The sequence below is a fragment of the Centroberyx affinis genome, unplaced genomic scaffold (assembly GCF_046629955.1).
Source record: "Centroberyx affinis isolate AG114_WGS23_722 - 3 ecotype Tasmania unplaced genomic scaffold, CSIRO-AGI_Caff_v1 ptg007592l_1, whole genome shotgun sequence".
NCBI classification, from domain to species: domain Eukaryota; kingdom Metazoa; phylum Chordata; class Actinopteri; order Beryciformes; family Berycidae; genus Centroberyx; species Centroberyx affinis.
In genome coordinates, this window is record NW_027283829.1 from 68,925 (window position 1) to 91,804 (window position 22,880).

Sequence of the window (22,880 nt, forward strand, 5' to 3'; positions counted from 1 at the left end):
TTTGTGATCCTTTGAATTTCAGTCAGATTTTCAGAAATTCCTTGCATTTGCAGAAAGCAGATATTTCATAGTGTGTGCTGCTTTAAAGGTCAAGGAGAAGGCTGACTAATTACTTCAGGAACTACAGAATTCCTGTTTAATTAACAGGAAATATCTTGTTTGTTGTATCTGTGTCACTCTAAATTTGTGGTTTGATTTTCGGGCCAATTATGTTTTGTATCTCGTTCTAAATTAAAATAATACTTTAAAAAAAACTGTGATTTATTTGATAAAAGACTTTGTGTAGTGTATTCCATCTCTGCATGCTTAGGCTGTAAATTTACTTTTATTTCCCGAACTATTGAACCCCAGTGTGTTTGGTTAATTGATTAAAGCAAGAATGCAAATTAAGCTTAGAAGGCTTTTTTCCTACGTTCATGGCTGAGAATCTCCGACTGTGTGAGATGAGAGACTTTTATTTTGAAGGCAACGGGGAGGCAAAGCAGAAGTAAAGAGTGTTATTGATGGGGAAAATGGAAGATTTTGTAGTCCAGTGTCCAAAGGCTAATGTGTGGTTGGACCAATCATGGGCTTGCAGCAGCAGAGAGTTACATAAACCAATCATGTATGGTGGGAGGAGTTTCAGATCAAGGTTATTATAGTTTTGCATTTTTCATTAGTTTTTATTTTTATTTCATTTTGACTTTTTGTTTTCAATTTCAGTTTAGATTTAATTAGTTTTTAAAGCAGGTTTGGTAGTTTAGTTTCTATTTTTTGAAAATGTAGTTTTGTTTCAGATGGGCGGAGTTGAAGGTGGGTGTGGGTGAGTTGAAATTGTCCTCAGACTCTTTTGTGGGAACGCAGTGGCGAGATGCATCTTTCACACAAGTTTTGTTTCAGTCCCAAATCCCGTCAGTGGCATCTTGAGATATCGGAGGTGAAACCGGGAACAAACAAACAAAAGAACGGACGAGGTAGCGCCTCCCCATGGGCCAGGCAGTGTCAGTCATTTTGAAAATACTGGAACATATGGGTAGGATGTATCATTCCCCCAAGTTTTATCAGCATCCGATCTGTGGTGTCTGAGATGCTGCATGTGACAGAGGAACCAACGAACAGATGGACCGAGACCGATCCACAGTCCCCCAGCCCCGATTTCTTCATGGGGGACAAACCCCCCCCCCCCACCCCAGATCAGAACGGAGCACGACAAAAGACATGTGAGGCATACAAACCAGAAACCAGCTTTAAACCCTGACTGTTAATGAAGCACAACAGAACGATTCAGCATTGGTAATGGAAACCAGGAATAAGGGGATCAAAGCAGAGGTCGGAGGGAGAGAGCTGGTGATCCATCATCCACTTTCTGCTTTAGTTAGGGGGAAAGGAGGGGGCATGAGTGCAAGGCAAGACTGGATAACGTTAATGTCAGTATAATACTGCCTCAACTGAAAATAGACCTGCACTAGGGGGAGAGAACAGCGCCTTTTTAATACAGATATAATGTGGTGATTTCATATGACAGGCAATGAGACAGTATTGAGACAATTATGACAGTATTTTTATGAGAATTAGGATCCAATCACCAGCATCCCATAGTTCACACTGAGCTCAACAGCAACAGATGGGGGAGAGAAAGGCATCATTTGACCAAAAGGACAGACTCACTAACAGTGGTGTTCATTAAATAGTGAAGGCGGCAAAACAAATTAGCGTTTCATCTCATCACAGGCCTTTGATTTGATCACTGTCATCCATCCATCAATTGCTCTCACTCCCTCCGCTGTGCCCTGTGCCGCACACACACACACACACACACAGAGCGGAGGATGAGAAGCTCGATAGCATAATCCTCCCGTCTCGATCTTTGTCCGCTGAGCGCAGGCTCGCCCACTCTCTCCCTCCTACTGTTCGGCTTCCACTGTGTCTTCCTATCTCCATTAGGCTCGCTCCTCCACAAACTCACACTATCACGCTGCGCACACACGTGCACACACACACACACACACACACACACACACACACACCAATCCTCATTACAGCCAATACTACGCCGACAGTCTGAGCACAGAGTTTACCACTCGGCCTTTACTCTCTTCTCACTTTGAATTTTTTTTTTTTCCTATCAGCTCTTCCTCTTTCAAACTGAGACCCTTGATTCTTCCTCAAAAATAGATGTGGTGTCTGTGAGTGAAAAGGGTTAGTTTTAAGCTTTGGATATGTGTAAAAGAAAAATTAAGGTATGGAAAAGGATGAGGACATGCCCTGCATTTCATTATGGTAGCTGGTAATCAGTGCTCACCGCTGACACTGACACCCTGTAATGGCCCAAAGAGCCCACATCCCAGCATGCATCCCTCATAACAAAACTGCAGCTGAGAAACGATGCTCAAAAAATAAAGCGAATCGATGGACTTTAGCACGAGTCAGAAGAGCTTGGCAGGATTTCTATTCCACCCACCATCAATTGGTGAAAACAGGCACTTTGTGGATGAACCCTTCCACTGAGTAAGATTTCAGATCGGCTGTGGCAGCGGCTTTTTACAAAGTCCGCCTCTCTGACTCAAATTAAATAAATCCATCAGCCCAGCCATAGATATATATATATCTGGTTCTAGCCCACACTTCTCAAACATGTTAGCGGAGCTCGCACCTGGCAGGGGAAATGTCAGCAGGCCGGCGGTTCATCTATTCCAGGAGAGCGTCCGGCAGACAGACAGACAGCGCAGAGCTTCTACATCACAGTGGGAAATCTCTCCCGTCTTTGGCATCAGAAGTGAGTTTGCGAAGGCCTGAGCTCCGAGGGACAGAGGTTTTCTGCTGCCTACATCCAGATCATTGGTTTCACTGACAGCTGGCCTCGCCTGGGTTTGAAGTCTGCTTACCGCTGGATGAAGCCAAGCGGCACGGATCAACTTGAAGAACACGGCACACTTTATATAGAACGTGGCATGAAAGGAATACAGAGAGGCTTTGGGGAGAGATTGTCCCGTTGGTCAGCTTACTTGTTAAGTGATGAGAATATAGATGTCAAAATCATCCATGTGTCCCCGGTAGATCATTGGCTCCGGTGATAGTAGGCTCCATGCTAATGCTTCCCACTTAAATAAACATGTGCAAAATCTAACTTAAATCACATGTTAGGAGAATTAGGGTTTGATTGATGTGACCAATACCAATATTTTATGCTGATAGATGATATTTTGTGCTGATATTTAGCTAAAAACATTTATGTTTCCCCCAGATTTAAATTCTTGTCAGGGTGGAAAAGCCTCTGAAACAGCATTTATATCATGGGACACCACCACTACTACTGCTACCATTAATACTAATCAACATTCTGCATACATACTTGCGTGGAATCTGATCAAAGTGTCTCATTAGAATCAATTCAGTTTAAGGGCTTACCATAGACAACCAGTGTATTATTGAACAATTCTACAGTAAATATATAATCAAACAAACTGCATCTGTCATATCATAGATGGATGACACTGACTGGATGAATTTTGACATTAAATAAAAAGCCGATATCTGCAGACTGATAGTAGCAGCACTAAAATATTCAAATAACTCATTTTTGACCAAAAATGGATCAAAGATGGAAGCATATTATAATTCCACAGTCACAAATGGTAGAAACATGGACACCGTTCTGCCTCACTGGTGAGTTGATTGACAAGCTGAACTGTGTTTGTTTTCAGGTTTGTATTTTACAGCCCACTGTGGCTCAGCGGCTCTTTTCAGCCCGAGCTGCGGACGTAAACAAACATGTGAAACTAAGTCGTTAAATAAAGCTCCTGTTTGTCACACCAAGACCAATTGTCTGCAAACACAAGGGAGGGATTTCACCCACCTCTCTCCCTCTGTGTCTCCAGTTCAGTTTCTATTGGAATTTCATGAGCAGTCATTTATTGGCATGAACGTCAAAAAACAATATTGCCAAAGCAATGCAGTTGAAACAATGTGTAAATCAAAGAAGTTAATCAACATTTAAACAGATCCTTGATTAAATCCTAAGTGGCTTTGAGCGATTTGTTTCTCACAAATTATTAAATGCCTTCTCGCCTGCCTCAACAAAAATAATAATAATAATAATAACAGTAATAATCATTATTTCTATAGTGCTTTTCAAAATTGAGTTCACAAAGCTGCTTTACAGATTAAAAAAACAAAGGAAAAGGAATTAAATAACAAAGCAATCGAGGAATAAGAGAAAGGAGAATAAAAACAAGGACATAAAACAATTCAGAGCATCAATAAATTAATAAATAAAATTTGGATATATAAATAAAACATCACAAAAGAGTCATTTAGTCTCATATTCAGCCTCAAATCTTATTTTTCTTAAACCGAGAAAAACATTCTGCAGTGAGGAGAGATAACTCCACTTGTTTCCACGGCAGCTTCACTTCTTTAATGAATTTTCTAGAAATGAGCGTCAGTCTGTTGAAACCAGTCAGATCACTGCACTGCTGTCAAGAAAATTACACCACAAAATTCTTTAAACAAGTTGATTTGCGTTGGAAACAAGTGAAATTATCGAACCCCACCAGCAGATTTTTTCACTTATTTTAAGAAAATTCAGATTTTAGGACACAATAGTAGACTAAATGACCTGTTAAGATGGAGAGTTTTTGCAGTGCAGTGGGGGCCAGACCCATACGTGCCTTAGAAATAAACTGCAAAATATGAAAATCAATCCAAAATCTCACAGGCAGCCAATGCAGAGAGTATAATATTGGAGTGATGTGTTCTCTTTTATTGGTTCTAGTAAGAATGCGAGCTGCAGCATTTTGAATAAGTTGTTTTCGGTCGATTGATTTCTTTGGGAGGCCGGAGAAAAGAGAGAAAACAGCATTGCAACAATCTAAGTGGCGAGAAATAACAATGTATTTTAGAGGGAAAACTGAGGAAAAATGACAGTGTACCTGCCCACCGTCCCAAGCGATATATTTATACAAATGACCCAGTGGCCAGGAATGCACACACACACACACACACACACAAGCAGAGCCATTAGCTAGTCTAGCTTGTAGAGAGTTTCCCTGTGGAGACGGGTGAGGTGTAGTTTAGTGAGTGGAAGTGACAGGCTAATAACAGAATATCCAATCCTGTCCTGAGGTGTGGAGAGATAACTTCACTGCATGCAACAGCCTGTTATGGTGCGTGCCACTCTGATTCTCTACAGCAACATGGACGCCCCTCGAAGGGGCTCCAGGGGTCCCCCAGCAAAATGAGGAATAGTTTAATTTAACGACGGTTTAATTGACTGGAAATTATCCCAATTAGAGAATGCGTAATAATGACTGTTCAGATAATAGGTTTCACTCGCAACAATATTATCTCCCCATATGAAGTATACACAGTTCTACAATGCAATACTGTATCAACTACAACTAATCCCTGGTGCTAAATCTGATTAAATGGGAGTCAGCGGCCTATATTGTATATTTGGGGGTCAATGGCATAAAACCGTTTGAGAACCCCCAGTGTATAGAAGTAAACTTACACATCTGGCTGTGATTTAACTGGACAGAGACACAGACACCATCTGTATGTCACCTAGCCTGTTTGTTCCAGTTCAACAAAGGGAATGATGGGTGGCTCACATTTCACACCCAAACAAGGTAAACGGCCCTTTAAAGCAGTGGTTCTCAACATGGGGTCCGGGGACCACCAGGGGTCCTTGAGGGGGTTCCAGGGGGTCCCCAGCAAATTGATGAAGTGTTAAACTTCACCATTACTTACATTTACAAGACGTTAACACATTTAGAGAATGTAGACTGTTTTGATCATAGTTTCACTGTTATCTCTCTACCTACAATACAGATAGTCATGGAATTCTGGACAAAATCAAATCTGACAATAAAAATATTCTCAGATTTGGGTCTGTGAGACAAAATCTCATCAAATGGGGGTCCGTGGCCCTAAAGTGTACTAAATTAGGGGTCCTTGATATGAAAAAGGTTGAGAATCACTGACTACACCGGCTTTTGGGGAGTTTGGCCCATTTATCACTTTGCCCAGAAGCCTATGTGACAAGAGAATTGGCACCAAAATCATCTCTGTGTCTCCGGTAGATAGCGCTGTCCGTGGGTGCATGCTAACACTTTGGCATACAGTACGTTAAGTAATCGTAGTCGACTAGCATTAATCCTGAAGCTGGATAGTTAGTCTGTTTTAATGACTGTCGTCTAAACCAGCAACGCTTGTTTAGGACAGAAAGTGTCTCTCTCCGCGTGACTTCAAGCCTAACATTTTGTTACGTTTTGTTGACACGGGAAGTGAATGAATTTACCCACACAGGGAAAGTTTTTTCTCTGTTGATTTGTAATGGACTTCACTAATGATGAAGACTGAAGTTATGAATCTACTGCTGCTTTTCCACTGCATAGTACCGGCTCAACTCGCCTCGACTCGCTTTTGGTAGTACCACTTTGGTTTTCCACTGCAAATAGTACCCCCTCAATGTGCCCCACCCCCCAGACTGGTCGTCATAGCGACGCTGCGACGCTGCATGAAACGCGACACACAGCTACTATGGAGGATATCGAAGCGATGGTGTTCTTGATTCTCGGTATGTGGCTGTTAAGTCACAGCAAGGAGACAGATTTTTATTTCAGAAGAGGCTGGAGGCAGCGAGACAGCAGACTGCTCTCTGGCTGCTCAAGGCCACGCAAGAGGGTAAGCTAGCCTGGTAGCTAACGTTAGCATATACGTCCCGTGTCGCGATGACGATTCTCTGACCAATCAGTGGTCTGCAGTGTTTTTACGTCACCTTTTGGTATCGCCTCAGCTCGCCTCAGCTCGCCTGGAACCTCGACGGAGGTGCTACGAAAAAAAGTACCAGGTACTACGTAATATGGTACCTGGTACCTGGTACTTGGCCAGTGGAAAACCAAAAAAGGCGAGTAGAGTCGAGTCGAGCTGGTACCATGCAGTGGAAAAGCGCCATACAAGCCACAGAATAAAAGCCAATACCAATTTTGGATTACCAAAAGGTTTACCTTTATACTTGGGATTTTGCTATAGTCACCTCCGATACTGTGACTGTATGCTAAAGCATTAGCATGCGCACAGAGACACAGAGATGATTCTCTCATCACATAATGGGTAAAGTGACCAAAGGGACAAACTCCCAAAAGGTCGGTGTAGTCTTTTAAATCACTCCCTGCCAATCTGAGACAAAGTGGAAGCCTAAATAACACCACTGGTCTGAAAGCATGAAAAAACATTTGGGATCATTCTTAATGGAGCCCATTGTTGCTAAAGGCTACTGGATTGATAATAAGCAGGTAAACACACTCACCGGGCTCAGGTAGACCAGCCAGAAATGCAAATCAAGACCTCGAGCACCCGGGGCTTTCATATCCAGATTTAATGTGATTAAACCCCAGATGGCCATTTATCACTAGCCACACACTCACACACATACAGATGCACACACACAATAGCCTCTAGCTATTCATCACAGCAAGTAGCTTAACATCAGGAACGTGTACAGAGATGGTCCCACCAGTCCTCAAGCGCCCACCTGATCCCCCTCCGACAGAGAATGTACCCTTTTGGTGCTAATTAATTTTTTAAACTCAATTTACCTGTGACTTTTTGGCCTTTTGAACGTTCAATATTCATGCGTTTGGTTTCAGATTTGTCACATTAAAGTTTATTGATGGGCTGTTAAATCACGTGTCCAGACTTTTAACTCGACTATTTTTTAATATTTTTTTAAATTTTTCAAAATACATAGGTGGCATTTTGTGTCAGCGGAAGAACACACATCAAGTTGTGCAGCCTCACCTCTCTGTTATTTGAACCCGGAGGTCAGCGGGGTGACTCAGTTGCAGTATTTCACCAGTTTATACTTAATCCCACCTAAACCATAAATCATTTCAGGCTTACTGTGACCTCTAGGAATGTTGTAGAAAGAAATACCAACTGCAGGACACTTCCAACACCTTAATGCCTCAAGGCAGGTTTACAAGCCGTGGACTTGTATGTAATGTGTTTCGGCACCTTAAAGTCGACCAAGGCAATTTCACCTGCTTTCATGTTCACAGTTTTTGTTGCGAATCACTTGTATGTGTGCTCAAAAATGATTTGTTGGGCAGGATTCAAGTAAAAAAAAAAAAAAAGGTTATGGGGCGTTCTGGTGGCTCAGTGGTCCAAGGCACGTGTCGTGGGTTTGAATCTGGTCCGGGACGTTTGTCTCATGTCGTTTCCCGATCTTTCCTGTCTCTCTCTACTGTGTACTGTTCAATAATGGCAAAAATGCAAAAAATAACCATAAAAAAAAAAACAGTTAAAGTGTCACGTTTGATTAAAATATGAATTGGACCATTTTTATAAATTTTCACCCACCTAGAAATGCAGAAATCATTGTGCAATTGCATTGCTTCACTCAGTCCAAAATGTAGTGCGGTTACTGCCAACACATAGTGGTACACTAGACTCAATATTTATTACAATAAATATCCTTCTACTTCATCTAAATAGCATTTCTTATAACTTGCTCATGCATTTATGAAATGAACTTTGCATGTTCATCAGTCTTACACACTTGCTTACAAACCTTGATTGGGACACGAGTGAACAAGGACAACAATTCAGATACAAACGCACTGATTAGCACCACTGCCATTTGAATCAACCCTACTTGAGAAGAAGTGTTGACTCAGCAATCATGACTGGGGAAAATAAACACACTTTAATCGTCATATTGGTTCACTGCTCTCATGCCCAAATAAACAAAAAGCAGCGGCACTAGGAAATGCTCCTTCGTCAAGTGTCGTCCTGGCACCTTTCCCCATCATAATCACATTCTATATTAACAAATTTTTGACATGAAGTCTTGAGTTTAGGTTATTGGTTTATGGTAAAACCGTATGCCTATCTCAAAACGATCGAGGATAGCAAAGAGTCGTCCCACTTCCCTTTCCATAGTCTCTTCCCTCTCTCCATTTCCATCCCTATCATTTCTATTCCCTCCAGACCAACCCATGTCATTTTGACTCCTTTGTGGCGTAAAAAACCTCTGGGTGGGTTGTCTTGTTACCATCTGCTATTCAATCTCCATTCAGAGAGCCCCACACACACACACACACACACACACCACCAGCCGTCACTCATTGCTCTCTTTTGATAAGTTATCTCTCTTTATCAGAATGTACTTTCTCTCTTGTCCAAATAAATGCCCTCCAACCCTGCTGTCACTTTTGATACAATCAATCTCCTTTCTTGCCTATCTATCCAAAAAGCTCTTACAGCGGGCGGAGATCTTGTCACAAGGCTCTCCTCTAGTGTTGTGCACTCAGGGACAGAGAGGAAAAGGAAGGTACAAGTATGACTTGGAGAAGTTTAAAGAAGCCAAACCAGAGCACAAAAGAGCAAAAAAATCAGTTACGACAAAAGGGCCGTGCCCATAATCTCTCATTACATCTATGACTTCAGGTTCAAGATTCAATCAACATTGTTTTGGGTTTTTTTTTTGCAAAAGTGTATTTGCAGATACTCTACCAGTCAAAAGTCTGGACACACCTGACTGAATGTTCTATGTTTTTCATTATCTTAAAGCCATTTTGAAATAAAGGCTTCTGCTTAAACGCTTGGAATTTGTTTCTTAGACAAATATAAATAGTGAAGTTGATGCCTATGTGTGAATTTCTTTGCCTTTCCATCAAGGCAAAGGGCGGCTACTTTAAAGAATCTAAAATATAAGATAGTTTTCTTTGTTGAACTTTTTTTTTTTCGGCACTGCATAATTCCATTTGTGTTATTTCATAGTTTTGATGTCTTTACTATTATTCTAAAATTAAGAAAATTGTGGTGTGTCCAAACTTTTGACTGGTAGTGTAGGTCCACATTTAAAAACAAGAAAGGCACCGCAAACAGCAAAAATTAGAGTGGAGAACAAACAGCTTGTTAAAGGTTCACTGTCTTCCTGCTCTCATCCCCCGGGACAGGATGCCAGTCGATTGCAGAAACTAATAAATCTATTTTAATGCTGAGTACCAAGCAGAGAGGCATCAGGATCGGTCCTCAAACCACAAGGACCCTGATCTGTTCTTCTGATATGATACGCTTTGTGGCTACTTGGCAGTGGTGGAAAGAGTGCTAGAATGTCCTACTCAGGTACAAGTATTGTTACTTTGCTTATACTTGACTATACTTGATGTAGAAGTAAATGTAGCTCATAGATGTAGAGTTATGTTTTAGAAAAGAGAACGTTGTTAGCTGTGATCTTTTCCATGTGATTCTAACAGGAGAGGGGACAGAGTTCAAATTAGATTCTTTCAATTGGAAAATTTGGAAATTACAAAATAAAGTGCAGAAACAAAGTAAAGCCAGATTTCTCTTTTCACTGTGAATGGATCCCCAATTCACGATTGTCCAATTTCTGTAGCTGATGGAGAGACACAAAATTTGTACTCTGTAACAGATGTGATTTAAAAAGTAGTGAAGTACAAGTCTTCAGCAAAACCCAATTTAAGCACAAGTACTTACTTCAAAAAATACTCCAAACAGTACAAGTACACAAAAAAATCTACTCAATCACAGTAACTTGAGTAAATGTAATTAGTTACGTCCACCCTTGCTACTCGGTGTAGCTCTGAGACAAACAACAATATGTCTGTTTTTCTAGTATTTCTTGAGCAGCTGTGTAGTCAGTCCATCCCATCTGCAGCCAAGCCCATACAGTTTAAACTACATATTTGAAACCAGGCTTTGGAGTGAGGCTGAAACGTCACCTGAAAGTCCACAGCCTCAGTGGATGTAAACAACACTCAGAAGCCCTCTCCAGACGGCATTACTATTACCAGAGCAGGTTGGTATTTATTCCCTCGGGACGCCAGGAATTTTATCCCGTCCGGAACGAACGTGTCAGTGATTTTCTCCGACTAACCCGGAAACAATTCCAGCTGAAATTGCATTCTTTATTTTGAGTTAACTCTGACATCCTGGGGTCATTTTAATCCCGTGTGAATCGACATCTGGTGTTTCATGTAATTGCTCACCTGGCTTCTGGATTACAAGAGCCGTACAACAAGTGGTGGAGCTTTACAACCATGTGAAGCCACTTGAAGGGTTTTGCCGTACTGTGGGTGTCGTTGTGTGTCCTGTCCCTGGATTACCACGGTCCCGCAGTAAATTATTTTACCGTCATGGGGTGTACACAGGCAAAATCGAATTACTGTCCACTGTGCATGGGCAAAATCCAATTACTGACCTTCCCTGGTAATACTAATGCTGTCTGGAGAGGGCTGAGGTCGCTAAATAATGAGATTTGAAAACATCGCTTGTGTGAAAGCTTAATACATTTAATATGGTGCTTCAGTCTGAAGGCCTCCATTGGTTCCAGAGTGTACTATGCAGCAGGCGATCCACAGGGATCAATCATCGCACCCCTGTCTTTTTACCTTTCAAGAGGTAGACGTTTTTGAGTCCACTTGCCATCAAAAATCATTAATATTTGAAGAGATTTCCCTCCTCTCCATCCCCTCTTCTTCAACATGCAAATGTTTTTCCCTCTGTTTTTTTTTTGCTCACTGGAGTGCCAGCTTGTAGAGCTTTAATTAGGGAGGCAATGACTTCACGCTTCTAATGAGCGTGAACAAAAAGGTCCTATTGAAATTCACATTAATTTCCTTAATAGCGTGCCAAGAGAATGGTGGCAAGCAATCCCCCAAATCCCCCACACCACTCCAAAAAAAAACAAAAAAACAACAACAACAAAAAAGCATAAACAGGAGGCCAATTACTTATTTACTCCACCCACCCCTTGGTCTCAGCAGTTTACAGCATCAGGGATAATTGGTCTTCTTGAAGAGTAAGGCAGTACAAGAGCTTAAGTGTTTTTTCCGCTAGGGTTTTGGATCAAATTAAGTTTCAAATCAATACACTCTGGAGGTGGATTTACTTCATTTCCAAATTCATTAATTCATAAAAGGGAAGTCTTGGGCCATGAAAAAGGTTCTTATACCAAATCCATAAAGAAATTATTGAGAATGAAGGCTCTTATTATGTTAATTATAGTTTAAATTTAGATTTTAAACTGAGCTGAGTGAAAGTGAATTAACCCCAGTATAGATAGATAGATAGATAGATAGATAGATACTAAGGGTGAACCGTACCTCTCTTAAGTAGCAGGATATTCCTCGAAGGGCTGCACCCATGGCAGTGGGAGAGGGGAGCTGGATGGGCGAGAGACATAGGAAGAGAGAACAGAAAGAGAGAGAGGAGAAAGAGTGAGGATATTTTATTCTTATTTATGTTCATAGGGATTCCTGTTCAAAGCACCATGCTGTGGTAAGAAGTGTTGTGTATTGTCAAAGCTATGTACAGTGTGGGATGCAGATAAAAGTGTGTGTACGTATGTGTGTGTGTGTGTGTGTGTGTGAAGATGTGCATTTGAAAGTCTCTTAGCTCCACTGCTGTGTCTCTCGCACTCCGGTGCATCTCCCATGTGTATGCGTATATTAGGTACTTTGTGTGTGTGTGTGTGTGTGCGGGTGTGTGTGTGTGTCCTCACAAGGATAAAAAGATGAGGAAAAGTCTCCAAAACTTGAGGATATTTGTATTATTTTGTAAAGGACCGGTTACCTTTGTTTCCCAACAAGAAGACAGACTTGTACTAGACTACATTGTAGGAGATCTGCAGCCTTTGAGCAAGGTCGAAAAAAAACGGAAGAAATGAACGTGAACTAGTTCATTTTTTGGGACTGTGAATCAAAATTCAAAATTGTGAACTATGAACGTGAACTAGTTCATTTTAATCTGTGTGAACTGAACTTTGAGCTAGCTCTTGTTGCACAACACTGACACTATGTATGATACTATACACACTGCATTATACACACTTAATGACAGTAGGCCACTAACATTATCAAAAGTAAGAAGAACGATCTTTTACTAATAAAAAGTTGTCAGTGGTTTTTATTATGTGGCCTGTAGATTTTGAAAAACATCTTTAACTCAATATAGGTTTACATACAGGCTTATTTTTTATTTTTTTTTACTATTTCAGGTGAGCAACCAGGTATTCATCCACTGCACAGTGATTTTTAGCTGTAAACAGTCTCTGCTATAATGCAATTTAATTTTCTCACTTCTAAGATAATGCTAGTTGCCTAGGTATCACTCAACATAGTGTATGCTAAAGTGTTAGCATGGAGCACCAGCTTGGCTTCGATTTTTTTTGGTAAATCCAGAATTTGTGAGTAAGCTTCCTTGTTTTCTTTTTGACATGTCTGTAGTATGCTGACTACAAAACAGAGGAATGAATAATGGCGATTTGGCGCGCAGACTGAGTGGGACTACAAAATTTTTTTTTTTTCTGATCTTTGAGTTAAAGTGGGTGAAGTTTGATATTGTGCCGCCATGCTTTGATGGTGATGGCAAGAATAGCATGCATGCCGGTATCTTTATTAAAGTGAATTAGTGATGAATCACCGTCATGCATGAATCAGACATCAATAATAGCCTAATTTTACGCATGATCCATGATGATGAAGATACAGAAAAATAGAAATGCTTGGCAAAAATAGCATATTGTCAATATTTTAGAGACCCCCATGTTTTCAGGGGAGCTCATGTCTTATTAAGGGTTTGGGTTGTTAGGGAATGAAGTCAATGGAATGTCCTCACAATTATAGTAATACAAACGTGTGTGTATGTGTGTGTGTGTGTTTGTGTGTGTGTGCTTTAGTTACCGGGGGTGGATGCTCCAGGCAGGTGTGGAAGTACTTTGTCTGGTCGGGCTTCACACGCTTCAGCGGCACCCGGGACTCCCCTATGAACTCATTATGAGTCAACTTATCCTCGTCGCACACTGACAACCTGCCAGAGAGCGGGGAGACAGAGAGGGTGAGTGTGGCGAGAGATAATGACAGGAGAGAGGGAAAACTGAGAAGAGAGGGATGAGCGGACGAGAGCTCAATGGGCAGAGCGGGACACCGACACCGCCAGGTGTCGGTGTCCCGCTTGGTGTCCCAACCCTGTGGTTGTGGTTTGTTTTGTCCGATCAAAGGAAGTGACAACATCAACTTTGGAACAAATTGAGAAATGGCCAGTGTCACGACAATTTAGCTAGTATCGTGTATTTCCCATGATCTTTTGTGTGTGTTTTTATTGTGTTTTGTGCTATATGTCAAGTTATTGTTATTTTCTCTTCCATAAAGGACCACAATGTAAATAAGTACTGTGCTATCATCTGGGGTCAAATATATATTTATCTTTTATTTATTTTTATTTTTCAAGTAGTTTTCTATGTTTATTCTCTGTACTTTAATCTTTTTTATATTCATTACTTTGCACACAAATCACAGCTTTGATCCAATTATTGTTGAATTTTTCAGTTGATGTTTAATATTTTCTTATTTTCATCTATTTCCATGTCTGTTTAGGCTATTTTATTCAATCATGGCATATATTTATTCATGTATCTATTATGTTTTCTGATGCTCCTATTTATTTTCCTTTGCTTCCATTTCCTATTAAATTGCTCCAACATTACCCGAACTTGGACCCACATTTTCACCCTACTGGTTTTCTATCCTACCAATAATTACATTCATGAATATAATCAGCTAGCAGGTAGAGTAGAAAACCAGCAGGATTGTGATATTCAGACCAGGGCTGATTATCAATACGCATTCTTGTGCGTTCTTGTATCCTCTGTGACGCGTTTTTAATATCTAACCGCCGAAGCACGATTCCAAATGAAAAGGACGACAGGACGGAGGATGGATAGAAACCCCGGGAGTTTCCATGCCAACCTCAAAATATCGAGGATGCATCGGATGGTGACTTGACCGACGAGAACAAATTGAAAGCCCCAAGATTCATTGAGACAACGGCGAGCAGCGCTGTAGTCTACAGTACAGAGCCGATTAACAGGTGGGGAAATGACCAGCTGTGTGTCTAAATTAATCACACACACGATGTGAAGCACACAGTCCGTCTCAAATTGCAAGGAAGCTTCTCTGTGCTTACTTTCATGAGAAGATCGTTCTCCCCAAGACAACTGGGGAAGAGCGTTCTCCACAAGGACACAAATATCGACTTGCTGTTCTTGGTTTTGATAATCAGCCCAGGAGTCTCCAGTCATGTGTCACGGAGGGCCGAGAGGCTGCAGGTTTTCATTTCAACCAAACACTGCAGCAGGTGATTTCCACTGAGAGTTCCTCCTCTTTGGTTGAAGGTGTTAATTAGGCCTGTCTGGGCCAAAACATCAATGGAATGATTTTAATCGTGTAGGACAAGTAAATACATTTATATAGTGAACAAGTGGTGAGATCTGATGGAGCAGACCAGTCAGTCAATCACAGGCCCTGTCAAACTGTCAGTCATCATGAAGCAATTCATGGCAATCAAACGGAAAGATGTCAAAACGACACTAATGGTCAGCTGCTGAGAAGAGAGAGAGAAAAAAAAGTAAAGAAGAGGATGTGCAAGCATGAATGAAAGGTACGTTATTGTGCCAAGGAGGACTGTCAACAACAAAAGGTTAATAGCTTGTTGCCACTATCTGCAGCAACACTAAAGGTCCATTCACACTTAGAGCGCCAACTATAAAGAAAACTATAAACTACAACGATATGCTGTTGCTCAAGCGTTCACGCTACAACGATATCGGCACCGAATATTCAGAGAAAAAATGGAGCGTGATTACTTTAACGACGTGCTTTTATTTTACTCGCTCTCTAAAGTAAATAACGACAGAGCCAAAGGATTTGGGTTCATGCATTGCCGCAAAAGACACAGATAATAATGCTCTTTTATGGCGCTTTCATTACATTATTGTGCTTTGGTTATATGAGAGCTAATGGTACTAATGGTCACCAAGTGAAGCTATTCATTTCTTTACCAGTAGAGACTCTGAACACCACATCTACTGTGGATCAAAGAGTAAAGTCTCCTGTAGCCCATGTTGGGAGAAACACCTGAACGTCACCGTGGCTAAACGGTTTCAACAGGATACTGGAGGGCCACATGTTGTTACCTCCCGGTCATATTATAAATATAGGATAATGGCGCATTTGCGGTCAGGTTGACCAAGAGATTATGCTATTTTCTCAGCATCATGCTAGCAAAAGGTAGCAATTTAACTAGCTTCCAGGTCAGTAAACTACCTTACCGCTAATCCCAAAAGCTGTTCCAATCCCAACCGGTATGTCAAGTGTCACATTTTTAGAGGCGATGGTCTTTGTCAAACAGCGCCGGGTTCCTCTGGACTTCTGTCATCAGTTCCTCAGCAAGCAATGCCATCACTGCAGTGAACTACTGAATTCTCCCACCACTTCTTTGTAGAACTTTAGTTTGATTGGTTGAAAATGTTTTATCGTTGTCTCTACCGCCAGAAAAATCGCTCTGAGATGGAACCAAGAATATAGTTATAGTTGTCGTTTTGGATGTTTTTATAGTTACAGTTGTAGTGTGAACACAGACATTCCATTTACTTATAACGATTTAAATCTTTTTATAGTTATAGTTATCTTTATAGTTATCGTTCTAGATGTGAATGGGCCTTTAGGGCCCCAAAAAGCACGGGGCGGCTCTGGGCCCATCGAGGTTTAACTCAACCAGAGCAGCTCTGCTTCCGACTTCCCCACAGACAACCATATTAAAACTGTATGCAGTCACGACACAGTAAGGAGCTTTGGATAAAAGCAAATACAAACAGCATATTAAATGGGGAGGTAAGCATGTGGCAAGACTGAAAGGGAAAGGTTGAGAGATGAGAGTAAGAGAAGGAGGGAATGAACTAGAAAAACTGTCAGGAAAGAGTTGGGCTAAAAATATATATTTTGAATAAAAAGTAACACAGAAAGGAGGAGGTTATGAAGCGAGAAGCAAGGCAAAGACCGAGTGAGAGGGAAACAGGGAGAGAGAAACAGAGCGTGTGTGTGTGTATATATGTGTGTGTGATGTGTGTGTGTGTGTGTGTGTGTGTGTGCATAGGTTGGGTGGGGGGTGGGGGGATTGAGGCAGGCAGTGAGCGACCTCTGTGTGCCGGTACGACGCCCCATTGGAATCTACCCAGAATGCATATTTATTATTTATGAATTGAATGAGAAAGATATTGGCAGCCTTTTGAGGCGAACCCGTTCAAAGGGCAGCACCCTGCTTAGCTGCAATCCGGCACATTCTATACCGGAGACAGGGGTAGACACACACACACACACACACACACACAAATGAATACAGGACCCTCGAGATAAACCGCGAAATGACTTTTCTCACTCTCGTTTCTGAAGCGGAGGGGGGAAAGCCAAATCCCCGTAAAACTTGTGAAGGTGGAACCTGGATGTTGGCATGAAAGTCTGAAGGAGCTGTGAAGCACACAGCTGCTCGACTATGATGTTCATGTTTGGGTTGAGCTGCAAGAAAAACAAGGGACAACGCAAACAAGCAACCACAGAACTTGAATGGACAGAACGGTCATTCCCGTTCAAATCAACGTTCCAGGACGGTCTGAGCGGCGGCCATTTTTATGTGAACCGTTGGACTAGCTTCTGTATAAACTTCATTACGGCAAGTCACTGAGCTGAGAGGTTTTACAGCAAGAACCAAAGCAGCTTCTCTGTCTCCTTGCTGCCATGGATTGCTAACATGCTAATGTTGACTAGAAGAGAGTAGAGAGAGAAGTAACATTAGCTTTCAGTTGAGCTTTTGACAGTTTGCTAACAGACTCATCTGGCAGCAAGTGAGACAAACTTTACAGCCTTATGTCCAGGGGCCAGATGCATAAAGATAGACCCAGTCTTTGACTTAAATGTGACCTTAAGTCAAACTTAAGTCAAACGAGTTGTTGTTATTGGCTACATTCATCATCTGGAGATGGTACAAACTTTTGTTTACCGAAAGTAATGTTTTATGATTATTATTATTATTGCTATTCATTTTGTAGTTTTCTTCTCACTGTTGTAGCAGATGAATGGAAGTCTTACACTGCAAGGACGATCCCACCATGCTCCATCCGTTCTCATTCCCGCACATGTCTTATTGGGTTCAGTACTGGCCCAGTTCCTGAACTCAGCCTCTCCTTCACCATAGTAACCCTCATTTTCGAGAGACCACCTCCAACGGTTAATGTCATACAGTCCTATCCACACTTTAATATTTCTGCCTATGATGTCATTCAGCTTGGCCACATCTTCCTGGTTGTCTACGGTGGCCAGGTCAGTGAACTTCTCCCTGCAGTAGCTCTGGGCTTCAGTCCAGGTCTTTGGTTCTTGAACAAGGTGGTACTGACGAGGAAAACATGAGGGGAGGGCGCACAGTCCTGTACAGACACTTACTCACCTGTTCCTGCTACTTCTTGATTGTTGTAGATCTCTAATGGTTTGTTTCTGTCTCTAAAGACTCACTCTTCTTCATGTTCTTTCCAAAAACCAAAGATTTGCTATCCTTTATGAAATAGCTTCAGTATTAAAACTTCCTGCTCTGACAGTTAGGCCGACTTGTTGCCATAACAACAAAATTCTTAACTCAAGATTAGCCAGGGGGAAGGTGGCTAACTTTCCTACCTCAAAATAGGTCAGTTGTCATATTTAAGTAACAGACAGTCTTAATTAGCCTAGTCCAACCTGAGAATCTAAGACCAGTCTAAGGTTTAGACTAGTCTTAAACTAGCTTTATCCAACTGGCCCCAGACTTGAGTCGTCACCATAGCAACCAACCCTTAAAATTCCATAATCGCCATTTTATGCTGTACTAGCCAAATTACCAAGGCAAACAGTGGAAGGACCGTTATATCTCTTCAACTTCTGTGCAAGCAACTCTTAATCAGTTGACTGTAAATGTCACCCTAAGCAGTTTCATCACACTGTGGTCGGGCTGCAGTAAGAAAACCAAATATTACACCTAAAATACACTTTTCTGAGTAAAGTGATGCAATAATCAGGGACAGAGGGGTTCACATGGGGCTTGGCTGCAAGAACTGCTATGGCCCCCCTGCCCCAACCTACCCACCTCACTAAATGGACTGAATGCAATTCAATTTTGTGAATAATGACTACAAATTTTACACTATTGCGCTTTCTTGTGAATATAAATTGAAAGTTGTAAGGATAATTTGAACATAAGCACCTCTGAAGAATACTTCTAAAACAGATCTGACCGGCTTGTTTATGAATTTATCTAACTTGTTTTGCAACCTCCCTCTATTGCTCACATGTTTTCTTTTGGGGGTTTTTGTTGTTTTGGGGCACTGCTTTTGTGATGAGGCATCTTAGCTAACAATACTTTCTCCAGACTTCCAAGTTACTGATTCATTGACCAACAATAAACACATGTACATGATGCATAGTTTGAGAGTGTCAGAATATAAAGACACTTTCCTTTAAAATGCAGCATGTAGTGAATTTTGCTGGGATTTATGCCAGTGCAGTGGAAAAAAGCCATACAATCAGATGAGATGACTTCCCCCTGTTCTCAACAAGCACTTTCTATCAGAGACTAAGGTAGACACACACACACACACACACACACACACACACACACATGAACACAAGGCCCCTGAGATACACCGCTAAATATCTTTTTGCACTCTTGTTTTCACCCTCAAGAGGAGGGGGGAAAGCCCTAAACCCCGGCAAAACTTAGAAACCACTTTTCAGCTGCTGGTGGATGATCGGCTGCCGGGAGGCCGCACAGGTAATTTGCTGTAGATCATCTCAGGATGAAACCTACTGCGTCCGTGTTCCTCTCCCTCGTCTTGAAGAGCATTAGAGCGCCGGTGAGAGGCTCTCGCCGCCGCATTCAAGAGGATATTACTTATTGAAGCTGAATATCCTTTCACAGCAACAGTATTTTTAGAGGAATGAGGTCTGCCGGCCAATTAGATAAGACATAAGCAACCGAAGCACGCGCACACACACACACACACACACACGCACTTTCTCTTCCACACATCCCATATAAATACATGCACAATTACACAGAGGCTTTGCTGTTCTTTTAATGCTTCGGTTTACTTCAGAGCGGTGTGAACGTGTGGCGCCTGAGCTCAGTAGTTAAAAGGCTTACGTTGTGGCTCGGGCTATGTAATTATTCATTCATAAGTCACACTTCTTTAGGTTGTGGATGTGGTCTTCTGTTTTGCCTGCAGCTGCTCCTCTGCTGTGGTTTCAATGGTAAACATATTAATTCATCATTAAAGAGTTAAAAAAACAAACAACAACAACACACATCTAACGCCCTTTAAGCGTGATACACACAGGCATCACTGACATAAAAGAATGTTTCCCAGTTATTTACATGACTGTTACTGATGCTTTTGATTGAGCTCCACTTCAGTCCAAACACACGGTTGTTTGTTGTGGGAAAGGGAAAGAGAACATTGCAGTAAAGGGTAAAGTCGCTTGACTTTTCTTCAACTTCAATTTCCTCACCAGGCGCTTGTGAAACAGCAGGTTTCTGTATTGACACTTGAATTAATCAAAGATGACTATTAGCTTCATATCTGAATGTCAAGGTGTCCATTTTTAATTGATTAATGGTTATGTGTGTAATCAGTCCAGAATGAGAGTCCATGAAACCAGACCAGAGTTCCTCTCTCTCTCTGTCTCTCTCGTTCTCCCTCTCTCCATCTCTCTCTCTCTCTCACTCTTACTCTCTCTCTCTCACACACACACACACACACACACCTGAGCGTCTTCCTGTGCATGTCCTCCTCTGTGATCCCGACGTAAGTGAGCGTCTCATTCCACACTGGATTCAGAGAGTTGCGAATGGTCTTTGTTTTCAGCTTATTGGCCTAAAAGACAGACAGACAAACAAACATTCACAGACAGAAATACAGATGGACAGTGTGAAGCCGCGTTCCTACTGCTCTCATGTGTGTTTACTCTCTCTCTCGCTCTCTCTCTCTCTCTCTTTCTCTGTCTCTCTCTCTTTCTCTGTCTCTCTCACCTTGCACGCCCCAGGCAGGAGATGCAGTTTGACGTAGGGATCAGACAAGCCGTTGAAGTCCATGGGCTTCAGACCCTGCAGAGAAAAACATGTGATGTTGCCATGCAGCCATTGCCTCTCATACTCATGTTGATGTCCGATCACATGGCTGGAAAGGTTACTTGTCTTTGTATTCCCACAGACTATTGATCACCTGCTCGGAATTGTAATCAGGAACATTTCACGCACTGCAACGGTCAGTAATGCAGAATCAAAAATCCCTAGAACATACAGTTAAAAGTAGGGTTAGACCCAGATAACCTTTTATTAAAAATCAGGTGGTCCAGTCAGTGTGGTTCACCTCAGTTTGTTTGATTACATATTTATTGTGGAATTGATCAATACTATACTGCCTGTCTATGGGAAGAACTTAACCTGAATTGATTCTAATGCAGCATTTTGATCTGATTCTGAAGTACACAGTAGTGGTACTAGTCTGGGTTTCAGTGGAGAGTTTTAGTGTCTAAATCCTGTTTCAGAGGCTTTTCCACCCTGACAAGAATACAATTCTGGGGGAAACACTGAAGCTATGTAACTTTTATAATATTTTTGTCACGAAAAGGGCCAAATCATAATAATATATTCAACAACTATTGGTATCAGTATTGACATTCAAAACCCCTTATCGGTCGAACCTTAAAAGAAGTGTTAGCATTATGACATACAACCATAATCATGCACTGTTTCTCCACACCAGCCACTGTTCCCCCTTCTATTCTTCTTCTATCTTCTTTTTAAAATATGAACCAGATCACAACTAACCATTTGTGCAATCTGATTACTGCAAATCCATTCCATGTAATCCATTATCCCCCATCCTTTATTGATCGCCTTCGCCCATGTGAATACGTCAGCGGTTCTGTTGTGCGAGGCGGGAGTGTAAAGACTCTCCCAACTGCAGCCTAAACTCAAAGAGACAGTCGCCTGGATGACTTTCTGCAGATGGCCGGGGGGATTAAATAAAAGACTTCATTGTGGAAATGTTTCTCGGCTGGAGAGCTCGCGCTCAACGGCTGGATCTCTTGACCTCATCAACCGAACCCAGACTGTCATGAGAAATTGCTCCTAAATTTCTTGCAACAGCCTTGACATTGCATTGCAGACGGAGCGCCGCCAAGATGTCATTCTTTTTGTCTGTTGATGTTTTTTGGTACAGTACAGAAGGAGAGAGAGAGAGAGAGAGAGAGAGAGACAGAGAGAGGGAGAGAGAGAGAGAGAGAGAGAGAAAGGGAGAGAAGCAGTGTGATGGTAAAGAAGTCCCAGAGGCAAAATGCAATCTCATACATGACAGAAGACAGACACATGAGGATAATGCATGTTGTAGATACACTGGGCCAGTTGAAAGTCCATTTGGCCTCCTTGTATTGCATGTGAATGTGTGTGTGTGTGTGTGTGTGTGTGTGTGTGTGTGGATTCTCTTCACAGATATGCGTAGGGAATGCAACTGTCCCTTAAGGCTTGTTGCGTGTTGGACGGCGTTATCTCGACTCTCTTTTCAAGCTGTAAGGTAGACAAAAGTTAACCAATGACCGTGAAATCCTTTTTCTTCTTCTTCTTCTCGGTGTGTTTGTAGTTCAGCAGTCTTCACCGGCTGCAGGCGTTCCGCCATCCTCAAAGAAAGTACCAGCACAGCAGGCGGTGGAGGATTAATCCACCAATCCAGGCTTGAAACTGCTTCCTTCCTTACTACCGCAAAAAAAAAAAACGAGCAGTTGCCAGGAGGGAGAAATCATTAGCGTACAAGGAGGTACTACAATAAAGAAAACACTTGAGGAAATGAGGAATACAAAGTATACTGACAGCAGGTGTTAGGATAATCTCTCCTGCCCCAAGATAATACAGCAATTCCAGTCACTGTGTCTATTTCCCACAGGCTCGTGCTTTTATCATGTTTCCCTTTCTTCTATTGTTCCACCATATAGGCTTGTTGGTATAACCTTACCCCA

At 41.7% G+C, this 22,880-nt stretch overlaps 1 protein-coding gene across 1 annotated transcript in view; it reads right to left on the reverse strand.

Moving 5' to 3' along the window:
- Positions 1–22,880, reverse strand: part of doc2a (double C2-like domains, alpha) — a 50,664-nt gene that overhangs the window by 20,956 nt on the left and 6,828 nt on the right. Inside the window, 4 exon segments of the mRNA XM_071513871.1 lie at positions 12,114–12,173; positions 13,692–13,818; positions 20,631–20,740; positions 20,896–20,970. Of these exon segments, the coding sequence (XP_071369972.1) occupies positions 12,114–12,173; positions 13,692–13,818; positions 20,631–20,740; positions 20,896–20,970 (372 nt within the window).